This window comes from Periplaneta americana, chromosome 3, assembly GCF_040183065.1.
Source record: "Periplaneta americana isolate PAMFEO1 chromosome 3, P.americana_PAMFEO1_priV1, whole genome shotgun sequence".
NCBI lineage: Eukaryota > Metazoa > Arthropoda > Insecta > Blattodea > Blattidae > Periplaneta > Periplaneta americana.
Window position 1 is genome coordinate 24,399,174 of NC_091119.1, and position 22,248 is coordinate 24,421,421.

Genomic DNA, 22,248 nt, shown 5'->3' on the forward strand with positions numbered 1-22,248 from the left:
ACGTAGTGGGAGAGAAACGGGTGGAATGGGGTGAGTAGAGGCGTTAACTTTTCCAAGAACGACGACAGCACTGAAGGGGCATAGATTCGATGGTCCGACAATACCTCTAATTGAGGTTCTGGCTGATATATACATCTATTATTATCAGGCAGTACAGCTCACTTGACGATGTCAGATGTGCCCACTGCAAGATTAAATGTAACTACAAGGTGGTTTAAAACTGTGGCTTTAAACATGTTTACTAAATTACCGCCTGAAGCCCACAATTTAAGGGGAGACTGTACTTCCATATCTTACCATGTTAAATTCCTCAAATTTGGGGTGCACTTTTCTCATAAGTTATAAAAGGTACAAATGAAGAAAAAAATAGGGGTAAAAGACACAAATGAAGAAAAAATAGGGCATATGTAACATACCTTAATGTACACAACCGGTTAAATGAATTTAAAATTCCACTGAGAGAGTGGCAAAAGACAATTTTCATTGATAATATTTTTTGTGTTAAGAATTATTACAAAATTCCTTTTTATTTTTGCTGAAGTTAGAAATAGTCCTATTTTTTTTAACCTATTGTGTAAAATACCATCACACTGATATTGTGTATTAATTTCAGCCTTCTGGATACAATACTTCCTGAGAAAAGTGCACCAATGTCACAAAAATAAGAAAGTGCAGAAAAATGGTGTCAAAGTTTCCATATCTTGCAATGTTAAATTCCTCAATTTTGGAAACACTTTTCTCAGAAGTGATAGAAGATACAAATGTAGGAAAAATAGGGCATATGTAACATACTTTTATGTATAGAATCAGCTAAATAAATTTAAAATTCCACTGAACGGTTGCCAAAAAGACAAAAAAAAAATTCATTGATAGCATTTTTTGCATTAAGAATTACTACAATATTGTTGCTGAAGATAGGGCTAAAAGCTGACAATTAGAAGAAATAAAGTCACATTATCATTTTACACATATTAAACTACCGAAAAACGATAAAAACCGAAATTTCATTTTTTGTAAAAATTCAGTGTACGGACTCCCCTTAAATCTGAATAGATTTAAAGCTGCATTCAAACAGTGGCTTGTTAGCAATACTTTTTATAGCCTAAATTAATTTTTTAATATAGGCCTAAATGTAAATAATTCATTTTAATCTCTCTTTTAGTTTTGTTTGTAACTTATGTATATATGTTATTCATTGCAATCTTTTACTGACAATTTCTATAGCATCCAAGGATGCTCATGACTGTAATAAAGATTGATTGATTGATTGATTGAAGAACAATTGTTTGTATACATCTGAAGTTTGATTAGTGTAATATGTTACTAGTCAGCGATGTATGCAATGAAGAGGGAAAAGAACTGGCAACCTAGCCCATTATCTCGTGGCTTAGTTGCCTCGTGAGTGATTCCTTATTGGTGTCACTTATGAGGTTCAAACCTGTCTCTGGACAGTTGACTAAACAACAATAATTTTTAATGTCCAGGTCACCAGTATACATCGACTCTTAGGATAAAAATCCACAGTTTTTCCTTAATGTCTTTCAAACTTTGGTGACATGATTCTTGGGTGTAAACTAGCAATTTATATAAGTCAAACTTGAAAATCGAATTTGTAGCCCAAAGAAACATTTTTTTTAAATTAATACAATTTTGAACCGACCTAACTCCATTAGAAATTGACCTAGGGTAAAACTGCTTTCGCCAAAATGATCTCTTACATATGGAGAATGTTACATACTAAAATTATTTATTTATCATGAACCATTCAAAAGATATGCCACATTATATAAGCACTTTAGAAAAAAAAATATACATATATTTGTATATTTTTTAGATAAAATAATATTATCGATGGAAAATAATAATTCTAATTTACAACTTAGCCACATGTTTAAGCTTTAATTTGCTACCTCAATGAAGTCTTTTGCTAAATTGGAAGTCTACTTTTTATCCGTCGGAAAACGTGAAATAGGAGAAAAGAGACACTGAAGAAGGCATAAGGTATAGAAAGTATAGTATATATTATAAATGCCCAAATAATTATGAAATTGCATAGATAATGGGTAAAAGATAGGCCTATATATTTTTGAAAACTAGAAGAAATGAGCTTCCAAATGACGTAAAACATTATTTACCAAAATTTTGAAGAAATCTGACATTTCTAGAGTCGATGTAATACCTTAAAGAGAATAAAAGTTGAGAGGTAATAAACCCTTAACAAAGAAGTCATCCATGACTCATAAATTTTATTATTAAATCCAATACATAAAAAATATATCTACACCATTTAATTACCCCAATTTTCCTTCAATCTGTAACCAAATGACAAAATTATTGTATGATCTATACCTGCAGCGTTATACAAATAATCCTGGAATGGATCGTTAGTAAAGTATGAAGAGCCTGGTAGAGAGCAACACTCGTCCAGTTGTCATGAAGAAGTGCAGGAGAGAGGACAGCCAACAGGCGACGGCTGCGTTGGGCTGGTCCATTAAGCACAGCAGGCCCTGTTCAGGAATTACCAAAATTAATACAGTGCTTAATAACAACAACAAGTTAGTTAGTTAGTGGAGTTTAAAAAGGGCGCGTCAGCTACTATGGCTATTTGCGCCCTTATCTAAAATCCTTCACAAAACAGAAACATAATACAATAGCCAGAAACTAAAAAGCATTGTCACGGTTAAAACGAGGTAAACTAATGCAGTTTCAACAAGGTAATGCATAAAAATCATGTAGCTTTGGGTGTATTTTATGTGTCGATGCAGGTTTTGGATCTGTCTTTTGTTTCCTTTGTATAGTATTAGTATGTCATCTACGTATCTGTGCCAATATATGATGTTATCTGCGTGTTTGTTGTTGTCTTTGTTTAGTATGTATGTCTGTTGTATGTGGTGTAAGAATATGTCTGCTAGTATGCCCATTTCCAGCATGGAATTTGCAAGCTTGTTGGTGAAAAGGTGAGGTGCGGTTTCTCTAAAATTTATTTGTCTAGTAGTGCGAGGTGTAAATATTGAAAATGCGTACAAATAAAGCCAGCTAATGGTCTAATTGTCAAATGTTTGGCATTAGAAACTGACCAACCACATACTAGTAAAGCATACTGCGTGTTCAGTTCAAAATGTGTCAAGGCTCGCTGTATGCCGTCATATGGCTAGCCGATGAGCATAGAGAATTCAATCTTCCTACACTTCTGCAAAGGCGTATTACCTATGTGCCAGAGAAGTTGCCTAGCAAGTATGGCATTCCTTCTGAAGAGTACGTACCGATACGTACGGTAACACTGGTAGTGGCAGGAATGTGAACTGTTTGGAAACAAGTACTGAGATGAGTTTTTTTCTTACTGTCGGGATATGGCGAGAGGGTTAAGACGATTACTTACATACAGTATTTGTTGACATTAACTTGGACGGTCAACATGGACACGGAACATTTGATTTGTCTTGTGGAATGTTGCCGTACGCAACTGATGATAACAAATACCCTGCATACGACTTGCCCGCGCAAAAGGGTTCGAAAGAGGTTATGGTAGCACACAGACTTTACAGACCGCCATCTGTTTCTACGACGTTCAAATTATACCGTACACGTTCTCAAGTTCAGATTGAACGCCTTGAATAATAGGCAACTTCTCTGACATAAAAGCTGAAACTCGCTTCAAATTACTGACTCACAACAGTGACGTCATGACACACTTTGAAATGAACACCCAGTAGTATCTGAAAATATGTTCAAAAAATTCCTTCTATGATACCCTACAACTTTTGTATAAATAGTTTCTTCATAAAATTAGAAATAAGAAAGTTACAAGCATTGCTCCATACTTTTTACTCACTCTATATAGCTAGAAACACTACCACTTAAATCATGTGGAAGAATATTAATTGAGTACCTATTCTAAATTCGAAACCGGAATGTAATGATATAAATTTTGTAATTTTTTATTTCGAGTTTTTATACAAAACTATAGAATATTTTACACATAAAGCTGATTGCCGATGTAAGATTGCTTGCAGAGACTATTTCGATTATTACCAAAATGAACTTACATGTTGTACCAAAATTCCCACCAATCGAGCCAAGATGATGCGTGCAACAACGGTAATCATACCGTGTCTCTAGTGTTGGCACCAACACTCCAAGGACAAAATCAGAGTCTTTATCGTCGTAACACACCAACACGTCACACTCCTTGCCATCTGAAACAGAACACAACAGGAATAAATATTCAGAGATTAGTTTAAATACTGTGGGGACCTGAAGAGTTTATTTAAATGCAATAAATAATATATCTAGTTTATAAAACTAACTCAAAAGACAAGTTATTGTAGGTTAATCTGTAATTTGAGACTTAAGCACAGCACTGGCGTATGCAGAATTTTATCAAGGAGGGAGATCATTATTAAAATTGTGTACAATTTACATTATCGGTATTTTAAATTTTGTGTATTATTATTATTATTATTATTATTATTATTATTATTAGAGCCCGGATGTTTAGGCATTTATTTTGGTTAAAATAGGCAGGCATATAGACACTAAAAACAGTAAAAATAGGCAGTGAAATAGGCATTTATTAATCATAGAAACAGAAAAAAATAGACAAATACTTATTAAACTATCCCATATGGTACTCACTTTCCTTGGTTATATGTCACAGCAAGATGCTTTTTTAAGTTGTCAACTGTCATGGTGAGCCACCTGTCAGAGAGAATGTTTTTCATGGTGGAAAAAGATCTTTCTACTTCTACTGAAGTGATTGGAGCAAACTTAAAACAACTTATTTCAGAAGGACTGTCTCTACTTTCTTTCAGAGATCAGGAAAAACCGACTTGTATTGTCTCAAAAAGAGGGATGTGAGAAGGGATTAGAGACTTCAAAGTATGCGTGACTTGTGCGTGCAAGCGACAACAGTAACAGGACCTGGAGACTTGCTTTTAATACTTCCCTCATCCCCTTTCTTTCGCTGGTAGACCCCGAAGTGACCTGAGCACTGAGGGTTATACTGTTCAAACATCTTTGTTAAGTGACATAAAACATGGAACCGGTAGGGGAGAAAAGTTTACGATTTCTTGGAAACATATGTATTGCAGGAGAATAAGATTCTCAGCAAATATTTGTGTGAGATGAATATATATTTTTAATTTGTACAACTGTTCTTTTTGTTTTTTGATATAATTTATCTGCGGTTTATTTTAAATGCATTAAAAATATAGAAAATGTACAATAACGACGTAAAAAGGCTAAAAAAAAAGGTATTTAACCTTAAAATAGGCAACGGGAGCTAAAATAGGCAAAAAAAGGCAAAATAAAAATTCGTCCTATCGTCCCCAAATGTATGGAAACGTGTTTATCTCTAATAGGTCTTTCATACATACCGGTACACTAGTTTAATAATTATTATTATTATTATTATTATTATTATTATTATGATACTGCATATTTATTAATATTACACGATATATGTACGTAAAGATTTTTTTTTAATTATACTATATGTTCTAATAAATACAGGTATTCATGAATATTCTTATAAAATCTTTTAAACGCAACTTTTTTCACAGCCATCCAATTTATAACAAATTTTAACTTGTGCTTCATTCTGTATAATAAAAAATGCCTGTGTCATTATTACACTTATACAATAATTATATATACCAGGTGTTTCAGGACACCCGTATCAGTCTTTTTTCTCGAAAACTATGTAATACTAGTTGTTAATAAAAAAAAATTGATAACCAAAACCTAATTTTTTAAAATTTAATTGACAATTAAATTACGTTATACCATATTGGTATGTAATTCGTATATATATTTTTATGTTCAGTAATACTGTACATAAGTTCAATTATTTATATTACAAAACAGGATATGGATATGTAAGTGAACAGGATTTCATAAATCACGAAGTTGTTACATAACTTTTATTACAGTATTATGATAAGTGTCAATTTAAATGTCTGTCAAAAGAGTTCTTCCTTCCCATTCAATGTCGAGTAGCTAAATAATCACTTCGACTCATGTGTTCTCATGTAGGATTAATGCGCTATAACTATAGATTATTTTGCCATCATGAATAGTGCCTATGATGTACCATGTACAGTCTTAGAAACAATTGATGGCGCGACTCTTGGTGGTGAAAAAGTTTTTATCGTACTACTTATTTAAGCTAAATTCTTTTATCTAGCACTTGTTCTAGCTACTTAGGGACGACATACAACGAAACAGAGCGGATGTTACTACCTCAATTAGTGGTTTGCTTGTGAATCTAGTTGCTCCTCCTCTGATCATGTGCAATGCCACCTTTTTGGGGCTTCAAAAATATCTATGTGCCATGAATTCAGGGGCGAATGCTAGTCACGAAAGTTAGGCTTGCTCTTTTATTCATAGGGGAAGATGGGAGGATATAATAATTCATAATTAATACAAATAATCAGACCCACATAAATAATTTATTTTATAATTATGAAATCATTATGAGTCGTGGATCATATTCGCTTATGAGATGTAGAAGTTCGATATAATATAACAAACATGGCCAACAAAACAGTTTATTTAGTTTTTCGAACCTGCCAACCAATGCATATTGTTGTATTGAGCTGCACTGAACGAGGGCACATATTCTCTATAATGTCTGTCTTCTCTTGAATAGTCCTTCGGGAAAATGTATTTAATAATAAGGTTTCAATAAATACAATTCCGAACTCATTGCAATGCTTCAAATTAATGTTTAAGAATTAATACTACATGCATTCCGCTCATACAATTGAATTAGACGGAGCTAAAAGGAATTAAGTCACTTTTGACAACTTTTCAGGAGAAGCAAAAAATATTCCACTAATAACACAAATATTATATTTTTATATTATAGAAGACAAAAGAATATTTAAAAGTCTTAGTTCCTTCTTCCACCGTTCGATGCGCATGACATCAGTTGTTCAAATTGTTGCATAACCCAAAACTTCATATTTTGACTTAATTCCTTTTAGCTCCGACCGATTCAATTACATTGCACTCGCAAATCACAGCACATTCCCACTTTCAATACTGTTCTGAGTAACGTTAAATAGTTGTTGGTGTAGCTCTCGGACCAGAGCTTCAATCAACACATAACAGAAGCATGTGCGCCTAGGACGGACCAAGGAGGAAGGCACTTGCGCGCGCATCATATTCTCGCTGTTTCTACGTCTTTCCTGTAGCTCCGAGAAACGAGCAAGCGTTGCGATACTTGCGGTGTGCAACCTGTGGATGGTATTACGCCTATACAATATTCCAAAAAGCAAAATAAATTTTAATGTACGTAATCCCATTTTGAGAAATACACATTCTACGAAAATATTGGGCTTGCGCAGCAAGCATAGCATGCCCTGAGAAATCGCCCCTGCATAAATTATTTCTACGACTGTACTCTTGTACAGGTAGGTGCATGTACTTTATACTGTGATGATGATGATGGATTAATAAAGAAATGATAAAATAATGGCATGGGAAAGCCTGACCCGATTGTGTGAGCAAACACTGCACGTACATATGCACACACACATATACAGGATGTTTCCGGGCTGGTGTTACAAACTTTCAGGGATGATGGCGAAGGGCACATGTATCAATTTGAGATAGGGAACCCTGGTCCGGAAATGACTGAGTCGAAAGTTATAAGCAAAAATAGTTGTGTGGAAATGGAATTGTAATTTCGCACCACGTGCCCTCCTTCCCTTAACCTTCGGAACAGTCGTGGAAAAACGATATGGGCGGATGTCTCCTACGTGGGTACTTGCCCCGATACAATCTGTGAGCTTGTCTACTGTTCCCATTGGCTCATCCGTATTTGAAAATCAGGTCTGCATATTCCGCTCTCGTGTACTCCTCCATTTCACTAGGACTAATCGACTGGACATTGCAACTTGTATACATACACTGTTGTCTACAGACGTGCATATCAGGACCGACCATGTCCGTTAACATTACGCTATCTGCATTGCTTTAGTGTAGTTTCCTGTCCCCACCCCTCAGACAACGCACTCAATGGAATACTGTAAGTAGACAATGTAAACAACATCAGATGAATATAGTATGTGTAAGATGTACAGATAAATACACATAAATAAGGTGTACAGAGGAATAAAATTATTTCATTTTCACACAAATATTTTTGCTTGTAACTTTCGACTCAGTCATTTCCGGACCAGGGTTCCTTATCTCAAATTGATACATGTGCCCTTCCCCATCATCCCTGAAAGTTTGTAACACTAGTCCGGAAACACCCTGTATAGTATATAAAAGGGATGTACCGGTATGACTACAAAATGGAGTCTCATACTTATACAAATTCTTCCTTTTCTCCTAACAAGAGACACCAAATGTAAATTCTGAAAGTGATTTGAAGAAAACATTTTATTGCAGGCTTACTTACCATTGGTTTCTTGTTTACAGAAAGAGTCTTTCCAAACAACACGAACTTGCAATCCAAAACGCAAGTAAAGAACAACCAGTGTAATAAGAGAAAGGATGACTATTGCAAATACCAGCAGAATCTGTTTATATGCTGTCTTGTCTGGACCCTCCTCTTGATATGGCACTGAAACAGAAGAAACTCGATTTTTTAAACCATTAAGCTTACACCATTTCACTGATATTTTGATGTCAGCAGTCATAATGGTCGTTGTTTAATTAAAATATGAGAAAATGTTATGTATAAGAAATAATACGAAGAACTAAAATTAAGAATGAATATGTACAGTAGTGGCACAAAACCGGACTGACTCTTGTAGCTGATTTCAGAGCCTTGTTCACAGTGACAGCACGATAGACTGGTAACTAAGACTTTCGTAGTTCGAATCCTGCCTGGGAAGGAAACTTTTTTTTGTTCCTTATTCAAATTTATTCCCAATACTTTTCGATTGAAGCGATATTTTACTACTTAATTAACTTATTATTTTTAGAACATGAAGTTTACCAGCTTATTTCCTAATGGCTTTCGAAATGGGCTACGTCAGCAGTCGAATCTACAACAATTTCAATAGATTACTCGCTATCTTGTGAATGCAGGCGTGGCATGAGCAGTGGCTCATTTCGGGGACTTTGATTATTCCGTCGGTCCGGTTTTTTTGCCACTACTGTACACAGACACAAGCAAATGTCCTTTTTTTTTTAACATGTACTAGATTTTGCAAAATGTAAATAAAAGGTCAAAACTTATTAAACAACGTACTTTTACATACAAAGTTAAATGACAGAGATCTATTTACTTTGAACTAAGAATGTTATTTTTATTTGGCTATATAATTATTTTTGAAAATTTAATACAAAGAGTTTCTAATGATAACACTGGAGTACTGGTATGTCCTGAGTTTCTAATTTTTCTTAGTGACACAATATTATTTCCTTACAATTTATAATTGATTATTCTTCACATAGGCTATATATCACCATGAAAGGTTACTCCTGCTCTTCCAGTCAAGTTAAACGACACAATAATCCCTTGGAGTTTACTTTGATACGCATTTAAACTGGAATAACCAAGTAACCGATATTACCAAAAAAGTGCTTTCCATACTACATTCCTTAAACAGCATTCGAAAATTCCGTCCGCTATCACTCAAGAAAATACTAGTGAAAACACTAGTAATGCCCCACTTCGATTATTGTGATTTTCTACTGACTGACCTCAATGTCAACCAGTCACAAAAATTACAACATGTTCATAATTATTGTGTTCACTTCGTCTGCAATGTCCGTCGCGCTGACCACATTACCTCATCCTTCCAAACTCTAAACTGGCTATGGCTTAACGAACGTAGAAAATTTCATTCTCTTGTTCTCCTTTTCCAAGTCCTTCATACCTTTACACCTACCTACGTTGCCTCCCGTTTCAGTTACCTGTCATCATATCATAATCACTTTACACGCACGCAAAATAGCCGCATACTAGCCATACCAACACATAAGACATCATCGTATTCATCATCATACACAATCTCGCTCTCGTGCTTGTGGAATACGCTACCCAGTGACATCAGAGACTGTCGGAATTCAGTAGTGTTCAAAAGCAAACTTATTAAGCATTTTCTTACTGCGTAGAGTAGGTTTAATTTTTACTTAATTAATGAAAAAAAAAAAGTGTTTCTCTCTTCTTAACTTTTACAATAAACTGTCTAGCCTTTATTAATCAGTTAATCTTTTAGTACTTTGATTTTTATTGTATTTGTAAATTTAATATTAATTGTAATTGAATTCTTAATATTGTAGTTGTAATCCCCTGGTAGAAGGGAAGAGACGGCCTGATGGCCTTATCTCTACCAGTTTAAATAAATAATTAAATAAATTAATTAAATAAATTTCAACTCTTAAGTACAGAATGAGCAACTTAAAACCGGCCAGCTTCAGCTAGCTAGACTTAATACTACTCAACAGTATCATAAACGTAAAAGTTATTTGTCGTACGTAAATACTTCAGACAGTTCTTTTACAACTACAGTACATTATTGAATCATACTGTTAAATGTAATAAATACTAGGTGACCATTTTGTATGTGAAATGTAAACAGAGGTGCTGCGATTTTATGTTGTTATTCTGTGCCAAAGAGAAAAAAACATTGTCTATGATTAGAATAAGAGGGTGATCATATTGCACAGGTGACGTAACAGCGGCGCGCTGCGTACTACAAGTGATTGCTGTTTCACAACGGGTAATATAACAAGTGTTGCGTTACAAATAAACAAAAATTGTTTATGAATAATCTTAAAAATGAACAGTATTATTATATTTTAACAAAAACAATACACAAATGGCCAAAAAGTTAATTATTACTTATATTTACTTTTGTGTTCCATTTTGAATGATGCCTGAAATAATAAACCATCAAAAAAATATTCTGCTTTATCCATGTTGAATCTTTCGTACACTACTTTTAACACTTGAATATAAATAATTGATTAAATGGCGATCTTATTCGTGTTAATTATGTAAGCATGTACGGCTTACAGCTGTTTCGGTACTATTTGACACCATCCTAGATCTCGGCGCTATCTCAACTTCGCTGCCTGTTGTGTGGGTGCGTTCGTGTGATGAAGAGTTGTGTCAAATAGTGTGTGTGTTCTGAAATTGATCTGTGTGTTGAGAATTTGATTGGGATGTGTTTTAGTATGTCTGTACACAGACAAAGAACACATTAAAGCAATAACCAGAGGACACAATACATCTACATATGCCGAACACATAACTAATGCTAACCACACATACAATAACATAAATACAGACATGAAAATCCTACACATACAACCCAAAAACTTAACAAATTAGAACAATATGAAATATACAGACACACTAAAACACACCCCAATCAAATTCTCAACACACAGATTAATTTCAGAACACACACACTATTTGACACAACTCTTCATCACACGAACACACCCACACAACAGGCAGCGAAGTTGAGATAGCGCCGAGATCTAGTAGGCTCTGAGGATGGTGTCGAATAGCACCATAAGAGCTGTAAGCCGCACATGCTTACATAATTAACACGAGTAAGATCGCCATTTAATCAATTATTTATATTCCGCTTTATAGTTAAATGATAGCAGATTGTATGATTACGAATCCAGAAAGAACCCATCCTTGACGTTGATGCTGATGAAGTTTATTCTAAGCGACAGTACAGTCCAGACAGTTTAAAAGTCCTGAAACACTGCTTGACTGGTTGGTAGCCTGAACTCATGCAATCACTGGCATTCCCTTCCATGAAAGAGTGGCACTCTTCCTGCCTGCAGTTAGTCGTGAGTGAGGATAGTTGTGTTATGCAGTCATAAGTGAGATTACATTAAAGAGTACAGTAGTGTTGTGCAATGGTGAGACATTCACTGCATCATTGTACACTCATTTTGAAATCGTACATCAAGGTATATGTACACCTTTACGTACAAAAAAGTTGTTTTGTATAATTTTGCTCTGTAAAATTTTTATACAATTGTTTATAATTTTGACATGCAACTTGAAACATGATAGTTCATGCAGTTTTTAAGATAGAGCCACAGTTTTTTTCACTGTTTTATAGCTAAAACTATTCTTTAGTGCCTGACATAGAGCTATTTTTTATTTTTATTTACATTAATTAAATATTACCATATATGTAACTTACAATAATATTTTATGTTGCATAAATCATGTAAAAAATCCATAGATAATTATTAATTATATTAATGTTATTTTACTCATTGTCAAGGCACTGGGGGACATTTCAAGCTTCAAAATGACACCAATATCTTCTTGGTATCACCATATTTGGCTGAGATATCATGTCTGAAAGAATTAAATATTCTAAAATTACTAATTACAGGAAATGAGGCACAAACTTTCAGAGCCTAGAAGACTCCATCATCATATGTCACCTCTTAAGCAGCTTCATGTCGGTCCAGTTTCAGCTTCTTTCTGCCTCTCAAATACCTCCGCCTTGTTTCAACTTCAGGTGTTGAATGTTTTTTTTTTTTTTGGCATTTTTGTCTCTATTTCCATTGTTGCAACAAATCCTGTGATGGTGTTTGTACCAGGGTTTATGCCCATCCTCCTCAGAATTGTAATTTCTACTTTTGGACTCTTATTAAAATGACGTACAATATCACTGACACACAAATTTACAGTTTTATGACTAACAGTAAAAGATTATAAATTACTTCATTATGTAAAAAAGTTTTTTCAATCTAATGATCATGCTCAGATATCTACGCATCTAGTTCGGGACTAGAAAGAAGTTTATTTTACAAGCAATGCTGGACGAGGGGATTGACTGCTACGAAGATCACTCCAAAATTAAGTGACTGTGGCTGATGACGCAGCATTTTGGAAAATGGTACTTATCTGAAAAACCATAAGGCATAAATCGAAAATTCTTATATCAAATTAAAGGGGAGAAAATTCTCTATTAAAATAGTTATATTTTGAAAATTCTAATTTTCCATCATTTTTTGCGTTTTGTGGGTGTACATATAGGCTACCTTAAGTGCAGGAAGTTGTGTGGCAGAACAAGACAAGCATTTAGACGTAAGTTTCCTGGCAGTCCAGACCCAACACGAAAGGCAATATTAAAGTTAGTGGATAAGTTTAATAAAACAGGTTCTGTGACTGACTGGAAAAGAAAATGAAGACGTTATGTGTTTATTGGCCCCATAATAAAAGGAATAGGTTATCCTATACTATTTGCAGATGACACAAGTATCATAATTACAGACAAGAACTTTGCCACATTCAAATATAAAACAGAAACAATTCTCCTTAAAATTTATGACTGGTTTACAACCAATAAACTAGCATTAAACATTAATAAAACTAACATAATTCAATTTAAAGCCACTTCAAATTTAATCTCTGAAGCATTGGACACAACTATCAACAATATACCTCTACTAGAAACATCAGCAACCAAATTTCTTGGTTTGCATATTAATAATACAATAAATTGGAAAAATCATATCAAAGAAATAACCCCCAAACTTAGCTCAGCATGCTTCGCAATTAGGTCGTTACAACAATTTCTAAACAGCAATATCTCAAAGACAATATATTTTGGCTATTTTCATTCCATTATGTCCTACAGAATAATATTTTGGGGAAATTCTGCAGATAGTAAAAATATATTCTTACTACAAAAAAAGAGCCATTAGAATAATAGTTGGAGCAAAGGCTAGAGAATCATGTAGATTATTTTTAAAAAATTAGAGATTCTAACCTTAACAAATCAATACATATACCGGTACTCTACAATAAATTTCCTCTTATGTAATAAAGAAAATTTTCCAACTAACTCAGCCGTACTGGTACATAGTATAAATACCCGCAGAAGGAATGATTTTCATACGCCATCATCAAATTTATCATGCTTTCAAAGGGGAGTACGTTACATGGCGATAAAAATGTTCAATAGTCTTCCTGAAGACATTAAGAATCATAGCCAAAACCTTGCATTATTTAAGGTAAAACTAAAAAAATTACTTAATATCTCACACTTTCTATTCTGTAGATGAATTCTTGACATTTCACAGTACTGTGTAAATATTATAATACTATTGAATGGTAAACATATTACATTGTATAAAATATTATTTTTATTAAGGTATTAATTCTGTACATATTTCATATTTGCATTTTATATGTATTGCATTTTATTGTTAAATGTAAGAATTGGACATGTTCTTTATTCTATGCTATAAAGCAAATGTAAGAATATTATGGAACGAATAAATCTATATATCTGTCTATCTATGTACAGAAGAAAAACTTGATGAAATAAGAGCTGCCTTGGAAAGAAGTGTTCTAAAATCTCCTTTCTGCACTTGATGTACGTCTTAAAGATGAATGTACGACGACGCAGTGAATATCTCACCATTGCACAACACTACTGCACTTCCTAATGAAATCTAATTCAAGACCGCACAACAAAACTGCCCTACTCTGATGAAATCTCACTCTCATGACTGACTGAAGTTGAGAAAAGTGCCGTGCTTTCATCCTATTTTAAAACACATCTAATCTAATCTATCCTTACCATATTCCCGTAGCCAAATAGTTGTTTCAACACTCTGGAACCATGTATTACTAATGTGGCATGAATACTGACCAAAGTCTTCTTGTTTCACTCCGTGAATCAATAGATGTGAGCCCAAAATCTCATTATCTTCTCTGTAAGAAAGAAAAAAAAATGTGGTACATTAATTTCAAAAGTACTAGTACCGGTAGTTACATTTGAGGGGTTCACAACCAGAGTGGACCAAGTCCTTCTGGAATAATTTTGAGAAATTGAGTCTTAAATTTCCTGGCTCATGCTTAGCAACGTTCACCTTCCATAAGAAATGCTGCCCTCTGTGGAGTAAGAAATGAGTTATGGACTTGGTTTGTTATGGCAATAAATAAACCTAAGTTTTCTTCATCCGAGATTGTATTAATCCACAAACTGACCACTGATGGACTTGGTCCACTCTGGTTGTGAGCCCCTCATTTATTCACAAAATTAATTTTTCTTTCTTAATGAACTAACATTCATTGTAGGCCTAAGTCTTTTTGTGAATTTTCTTTCATACATTCTTGAAGACTAAAATTATGTATAATTTTGTATTGGAATATTGTTTACCGGTATATAAGATTATAAAGAAATGTATGAGTAATGCTAATGTAATGGAGAAAATACAAATCTCAAAGCCCCAAACAGGAATTTTTGTGTTTTCTAATTCATTTACGTAGTTCCTTGATGATGGTGAAATTTCTTTCCTCATTACAAATACATTTTATGAATATCTGAGATGGTAAACGTGAAAATGAACCGCATAATTTGGTTTGTATCAGATTTTTTTTACTATAAAATTTTGTTTGCTAGAGTCAATTATACATTTCAAGTCTATTAATGGTACAAGAACACAATGTCTCTCTTAGAAGTTAGGGTATATAAGCTGAAGAAAGTAACTAAAGACACTGTTGATGAAATAAGAATATTATTAATCAGGTCATTTTCATTCCTGCCATGTCGCCATTGTTATTATAATACCAATACACGTCTATATAGTGTACTACATGTTATTTGTTGTGTTGGTCTGTACATGGCATGATTCTAATTACAATTTAAAGACAGTGATTATGTAAACAATTACAGTTGCTGGCCTCCTGAGAAGTCCTGGAGTCCACTCTGGGGTCATCGTAATGATGTAATGACAAGTTTTGCCTTACTGTAGGCTGTGCCTTTGAGGTTTTACAGCACGGAAGTTGTTTCAACACCTTTCTGTTAATGAGCTTACTACCTCTTGGCATCCATTAGTGACACACTTGTTATAGCACAACTTTTTTTAGCATTATTTGTTGTGAAACTATTAAACTCTTGGAATTTCAGTTGGCGTAACTATTTTAATGCAATAAATAAATAATACTGCATTGAATAGTGAAAGTACTTACAATTAAGCAAATATTTCAGTTGACATAACAATTTTAATAAAGGCTTGCACCATGGTAATGATGACAACGGCATTTCAATAAATGTTGGCACGTCGAAAGTTACCCATAAATTTTATTTTAATATAATTACTTGAGAAAAAACCTCGAAAAAAAAACCCAATGAGGTAACTTGTCCCAACCAGTTTCTTTTCCATAATTACTTTAAAATTTCAAATAAGCGCGCTCCAAGAAAACAAAATCATACTACCAATCGTTACTAATAATAAGCAAAGTAACCAGACCGGCAACCTTCCAGAATAAACACAATACCGATATTTCTTATTTTATTTTGTCACGGGAAGTGTAAAGATAGCTGTTTTTGAATTGAAGAGAAATAATTAGCTCATACATACAGGAAAAGTTCCTTGCTATTGTTGGGAACCAAACCCAAACCTTATGGTTAGGAGTCAGCGTCGCTAACGACTAGATCAAAAGGCTGATCTACATTTTTTTTGTAAGTACGCAGTATACACACTAACTAACTAGGAGCAGCTACTAACTTTGCGGAGATAGATGCTCAGATTTTTTTTGTTACATTTACCTACCCCCGTTAACTTGTGAACGCGCGGGAACAGAAGCAACGCCATGCATTTACAGTAGCATACGTGATGTTTCGCTTGGTGTATTGCTAGTATAAATTACTTTATATCAAATTAACATTATTTATATGTTATAAATATCGTGTGATTGTGTGATTGTTCTATTTTGTGACATCAAGTCTACAAATAAGAAAGAGGCAAGTTTATTTTAGGAAATATTACTGAAGGGTTATGGTTGTAATTGAATTGGTATTGGTAATAACTATTAACTTATTCATTTAGCTACAATTTAAACAATACATTCTTTGAGAAGCAAAAATCCAGATATAGATATGGATCCATTCATTGTAACGGGAAGCTTAAAAATGTTGAATTATTATAATACAGGCTTACATATAGATGGTTAAGGTGATACGTACTTCGTATCTACAAAAATGGCCATTTTAACTACATTATTATTTTGATTAACTACATGGTGAAACTAGCGCTGAGTTACTTTTCATGTACAAAAAATTGTCTATTTTGAGAAAAATTAATTTTTAAAACATATTTTTTATTCACCTGCATATTTACAGACACGAGGTCACTTCTTAACTATCGACATAGTAGCCGCTTTTGTGGGTTGCGCAGATTCGTTCGACAGGATTGTTCGCCTTCTCTCTTTTTCGTAATTACCTCTGATGTGTTCTCTAGCTTTGAGGAACGTTGGGTCATAAAACTTTTGAAACGGTATGCATTGTTCGTTTTAAATACTTTGTCAGTGAACTTATTTTTTTAGTTGGTTATTTAACGACGCTGTATCAACTACTAAGTTATTTAGCGTCGATGGGATGGGTGATAGTGAGATGGTATTTGGCGAGGTGGAGCCGAGGATTAACAATAGATTTCCTGACATTTGCCTTGTGGTTGGGGAAAACCTCGGAAAAAAACCTCCAGTTAATCCGCACAAGCGGGAATCGAACCCACGTCCGAGCGCTACTCCGGATCGGGAGGCAAGCGCTTCAGCCGACTGAGCTACGCCGCTGGCCACTTCAATTTTAAGTAAATGTTAAGAAATATAGTAACAATAAGATGTATCGCATTATGATAATATCACAGTCTACTATATACTATATACAGTCACGAAGCTCGAGTTTTGAGGGTGCTAGAAACAAGAGACTGTGACGGTACTATTTTGCATTGCCTGTAATGAGGCGATATTAGCGATCCTATGGTGAGCAATAACCTAGTGTTTGTATATTTACTACGTATTGAGCTTCGCGACTGTATATACTAGACTGTGATAATATGTAGGCCTAGTACACTCCACTACAGTTGATTCCGACCTGATAGGAGTTTGTTTACTGCACGTATGAGAGGCAAAGGATGTAACAAAACTTTCTCCGCGCATATTTGCAAATATGTTGACAGCTTTACACATTTAAACAGTTCAAGATCGCTCCATTTTCCAACGTATTATTTTCTCTCAATATTATATAACTTGCACGGAAAGCTTTGTTAAATAGCTTTTTGTTTCATTTTAATGAGAATTTTATGATATTATAAAGAAAGTAGGTCTACTTATAAGGTAGATTTCATACCAAGTTATTTTAAGTCAACAAAATACAGTATATTTTCTCTGGAATTTATTCTTGTGCAATAAGCTGTCTTTGTTCTCTGTCGTCTTCTGTACAATACCTGGTCGTGATAGATGGGGGGAACAGGTGGATATTTGAGACTAATAAGCGTGTATTTCTACATACAAATTGTTCTAACTAAGTTCTGGTTTGGCCATGCATTTTCGTTCCTTGTTAATGGCTCCGTCCTTGCACGCCTGTGAACAACCAGGAAAACTCTGTACATTCAATATGAAGATTCTTGGAATGAGACATTAAGGGTTAAATTTCCGCGTATACACTTCAAAAACCACCAATCCACTTCCTTCTCTTTCCTTTCGTAATCTCAACGACCTATTACAAGCACTGTACACAGACAAGGCAGCAAGGAATCAATGTCTTCGCATGTCAGAAGGCTAAGTTTTGTACGGCACATAAGTACATTCACAGCAACAAGTTTTTACTTTCTTGGAAATGAGGTGAAATACACTTGCATAGTTAAAGCGAAACTGAGAAATAGTTCCATTTTTTGCATAGTTGTTTTAACTTCCAACACAGCCCGAATCGCTAATGCACGTATTCCAGAAAAGTTTACCATTTAAGAAGAACTCACTTGAATAGGATAATACCGTTTTTACCGAATAAAGTCCACCATAAATAAAAGAAGAATTGTTCCCAGAATAAGCTCATTCTGTTCTTTGTGGGTGTGGGGACCTTTACTAGGAATTGTTCCGAAATCAATTTAAGTATAAAAAACTTATTTCTTAATGACATTACCTGGATTATGTAACAGGAAGCTAAATGCAACTACGCATCATATGCGTGTACGTCCAGCAGAGAAGAATATACGCATGTTATATGACTAAGGTTTATTGAACTTCATGAGATCTGAGGATATGTAATTTTATAGGCAATTAACAGAGATAATTATTAGTGATCAAATCACCGAGTAGTTTAATAACAAATATGTAATTGTAAAAAGTGTCTGTAATAAGAAATATAGTTAAAGTCACATAATAGAAGTTGGTGCGATGATATCGGAAAAAAAAATTAACAAATAAACTTTTCAGTTTTCTACACTACGGTTTTCTTAATCGCAGTAATTTTCTTAATTTTTCAAGTAGAGATTTCATTATTATTATTATCATTACTTCCCATTGCTATTCTCCTTTTGACTTCCTGACAGCAGCTCATGTTATTGCTTATAGTACACCCAAGTATTTGAAGCTGTCTACTTGCTCTACTGACTCATTTAGAATTCGCAAGTTTACCTTCTTTATTTTTCTTCCTATGACCATGGTATTCGTCTTATTTGCATTGATCTTCGTCCCATACTGCTCACAGCTGTTATTTAGCTCCACTAGCATATCCTTTAGTATCATCTCTTCTTCTGCTAACAACGCCATATCATCAGAAAATCTTATGCACTTTATTCTTCTTCCTCCTACTATCACCCTCCCATGTTCTGGAAACAGTTCTTCACTAAATTCTTCAAGTAGATGTTGAACATGGTAGGTGATAAAGGATATCCTTGTAGTACTTCTCTCCCTATTTCTCTTACTTCAGACATTTTTTATTATATCCTGACTTTGACAAGTTTCATACTGATCAGTAGGGGGCGGATGTTGATGACCTAAAAATCTACTTAAAATGATCATTAAAATGCCCTTAAACAAATGAAAAAATGACATGAAATTAAAAGAAAATGACATTTAAATATTATTCACCGTACTCGCACCACAACTTCTTAAAAATTAGTCACCTTGTTTCAATGACTGCCCTGCAAATCTCGGAGAGAGGAGACAACTTCCTGGAATTTGGCTAAGATAAAGGAAAAGAACATGCAACAGAATGGAGGTTTTAAGGGAAAACTATAGATTTTAATGAGGGTTTACAATAGGCTATGTTTCAATCAGGGGTGGTCCATGTTAGTTCCTTCATTCTCCATCTCCCCCTCCTTCCGCGCTTCACTTTTGCTACCAGATCTTCCAGATGAGGGAGTGTGAATGACAAAACAAATTGTGGGCGCAGTGTGCATTCTTGCGATCTTTGTGTTAAAAATACTGTCCGAACCATGTTGAGGACACAACGTCCTGTCCAGGACATGGTGAAAGTTTCCTCCCTTCCAAACATAAATTTTAAATACATTCTCGTACCGACAAAAGAACAGTAGCGGTCAAAGTCCTCGCCTAAACTAAGCTGCTGTAAAGCATTTTATATTATTTCCGTTGTATGAAGTGAAGCCTTCAATGGAATGAGTGATGGAATTTAGAGTCTGTTCCAAACTATAGAACTCAAAACTTCACTGTTATTCACTTATTCAGTAAATAATTAGCCTACTAGTGGCCTAATTGGTTAGGAAATGATTTAACAGACCTATCGGTAAAGAAGAAAGTAAAATGCATTCCAAATGATCTAAAAGTTATTCAAAGTATTAAAAATGACCAAGAAACTCCGAAAAAAATATAAAAATTACCTATTAGTTCAAAAACGTCACAAAATGCAATATAAGAAATTATTTTTTACGTTGACATTAACATAGAAAGTATTTCTATATTAATAGGCATCGTCCTAATGTGAAAAATAAGAAGATGACTTTTCATCAACAACCGCCTCCTACTGATCAGCCTTCTCCCTTTTCAATCCACACCTATTTTCTCCAGGATTCCCATGAATTTATTCCAATCTACTCTGTCAAAAAACTTTTCCAGATGCATAAATTAATCGAACTAGTTTCTTGGGAATACCAAATTCAATAAGAATATTATATAAAACTTCTCTCTTAACCGAATCATATGCCTTTTTGAAATCTATGAATAACTGATGTACTGTACCCTTATACTCCCATTTTTTCTCCAATATCTGTCGAATACAAAAAATCTGATCAATAGTTCATCTATTACGCCTGAAACCACACTGATGATCCCCAATAATTTCATCTACATATGGAGTTAATCTTCTCAAAAGGATATTCGACAAAATTTTGTACGACGTCAACAAAAGTGATATTCCTCGAAAGTTACTACAGTTACTCCTGTCCCCCTTCTTAAAAATAGGTACGATTATGGACTCCTTCCATTGTTCTGGTACAATTTCCTTTTCCCAAATTGCAAGTACAAGTTTATAAATTTCTACCTGATGCTTTTCCAATTCACTGCGGGCTAAAGCAGGGAGATGCACTATCACCTTTACTTTTTAACTTCGCTCTAGAATATGCCATTAGGAAAGTCCAGGATAACAGAGAGGGTTTGGAATTGAACGGGTTACATCAGCCTCTTGTCTATGCGGATGACGTGAATATGTTAGAAGAAAATCCACAAACGATTAGGGAAAACACGGAAATTCTACTTGAAGCAAGTAAAGAGACAGGGTTGGAAGTAAATCCCGAAAAGACTAAGTATATGATTATGTCTCGTGATCAGAATATTTTACGAAATGGAACTATAAAAGTTGGAGATTTATCCTTCGAAGAGGTGGAAAAATTCAAATATCTTGGAGCAACAGTAACAAATGTAAATGCCACTCGGGAGGAAATTAAACGCAGAATAAATATGGGAAATGCCTGTTATTATTCGGTTGAGAAGCTTTTGTCATCTAGTCTGCTGTCAAAAAATCTGAAAGTTAGAATTTATAAACCAGTCATATTACCGGTTGTTCTGTATGGCTGTGAAACTTGGACTCTCACTTTGAGAGAGGAACAGAGATTGAGGGTTTTTGAGAATAAGGTTCTTAGGAAAATATTTGGGGCTAAGAGGGATGAAGTTACAGGAGAATGGAGAAAGTTACACAACGCAGAGCTGCACGCATTGTATCCTTCACCTGACATAATTAGGAACATAAAATCCAGACGTTTGAGATGGACAGGACATGTAGCACGTATGGCCGAATCCAGAAATGCATATAGAGTGTTATTTGGGAGGTCAGAGGGAAGAAGACCTTTGGGGAGGCCTAGACGTAGATGGGAAGATAATATTAAAATGGATTTGAGGGAGGTGGGATATGATGGTAGGGACTGGATTAATCTTGCTCAGGATAGGGACCGATGGGGGGGGGTCTTATGTGAGGGCGGCAATGAACCTCCGGGTTCCTTAAAAGCCAGTAAGTAAGTAAGATGCACTACTACTACTACTACTACTACTACTAC

General features: G+C 34.5%; 1 protein-coding gene across 2 annotated transcripts in view; it reads right to left on the reverse strand.

Moving 5' to 3' along the window:
* Nucleotides 1–22,248, reverse strand: part of LOC138695859 (interleukin-1 receptor accessory protein-like) — a 480,727-nt gene that overhangs the window by 24,773 nt on the left and 433,706 nt on the right. For both annotated transcript variants that reach the window (XM_069820153.1, XM_069820152.1), the window contains 4 exons: nucleotides 14,538–14,671; nucleotides 8,411–8,575; nucleotides 4,047–4,196; nucleotides 2,350–2,507 (listed from right to left, as the gene is read on the reverse strand). In XM_069820153.1, the coding sequence (XP_069676254.1) occupies nucleotides 2,350–2,507; nucleotides 4,047–4,196; nucleotides 8,411–8,575; nucleotides 14,538–14,671 (607 nt within the window). The remainder of the gene's footprint in view (nucleotides 1–2,349; nucleotides 2,508–4,046; nucleotides 4,197–8,410; nucleotides 8,576–14,537; nucleotides 14,672–22,248) is intronic.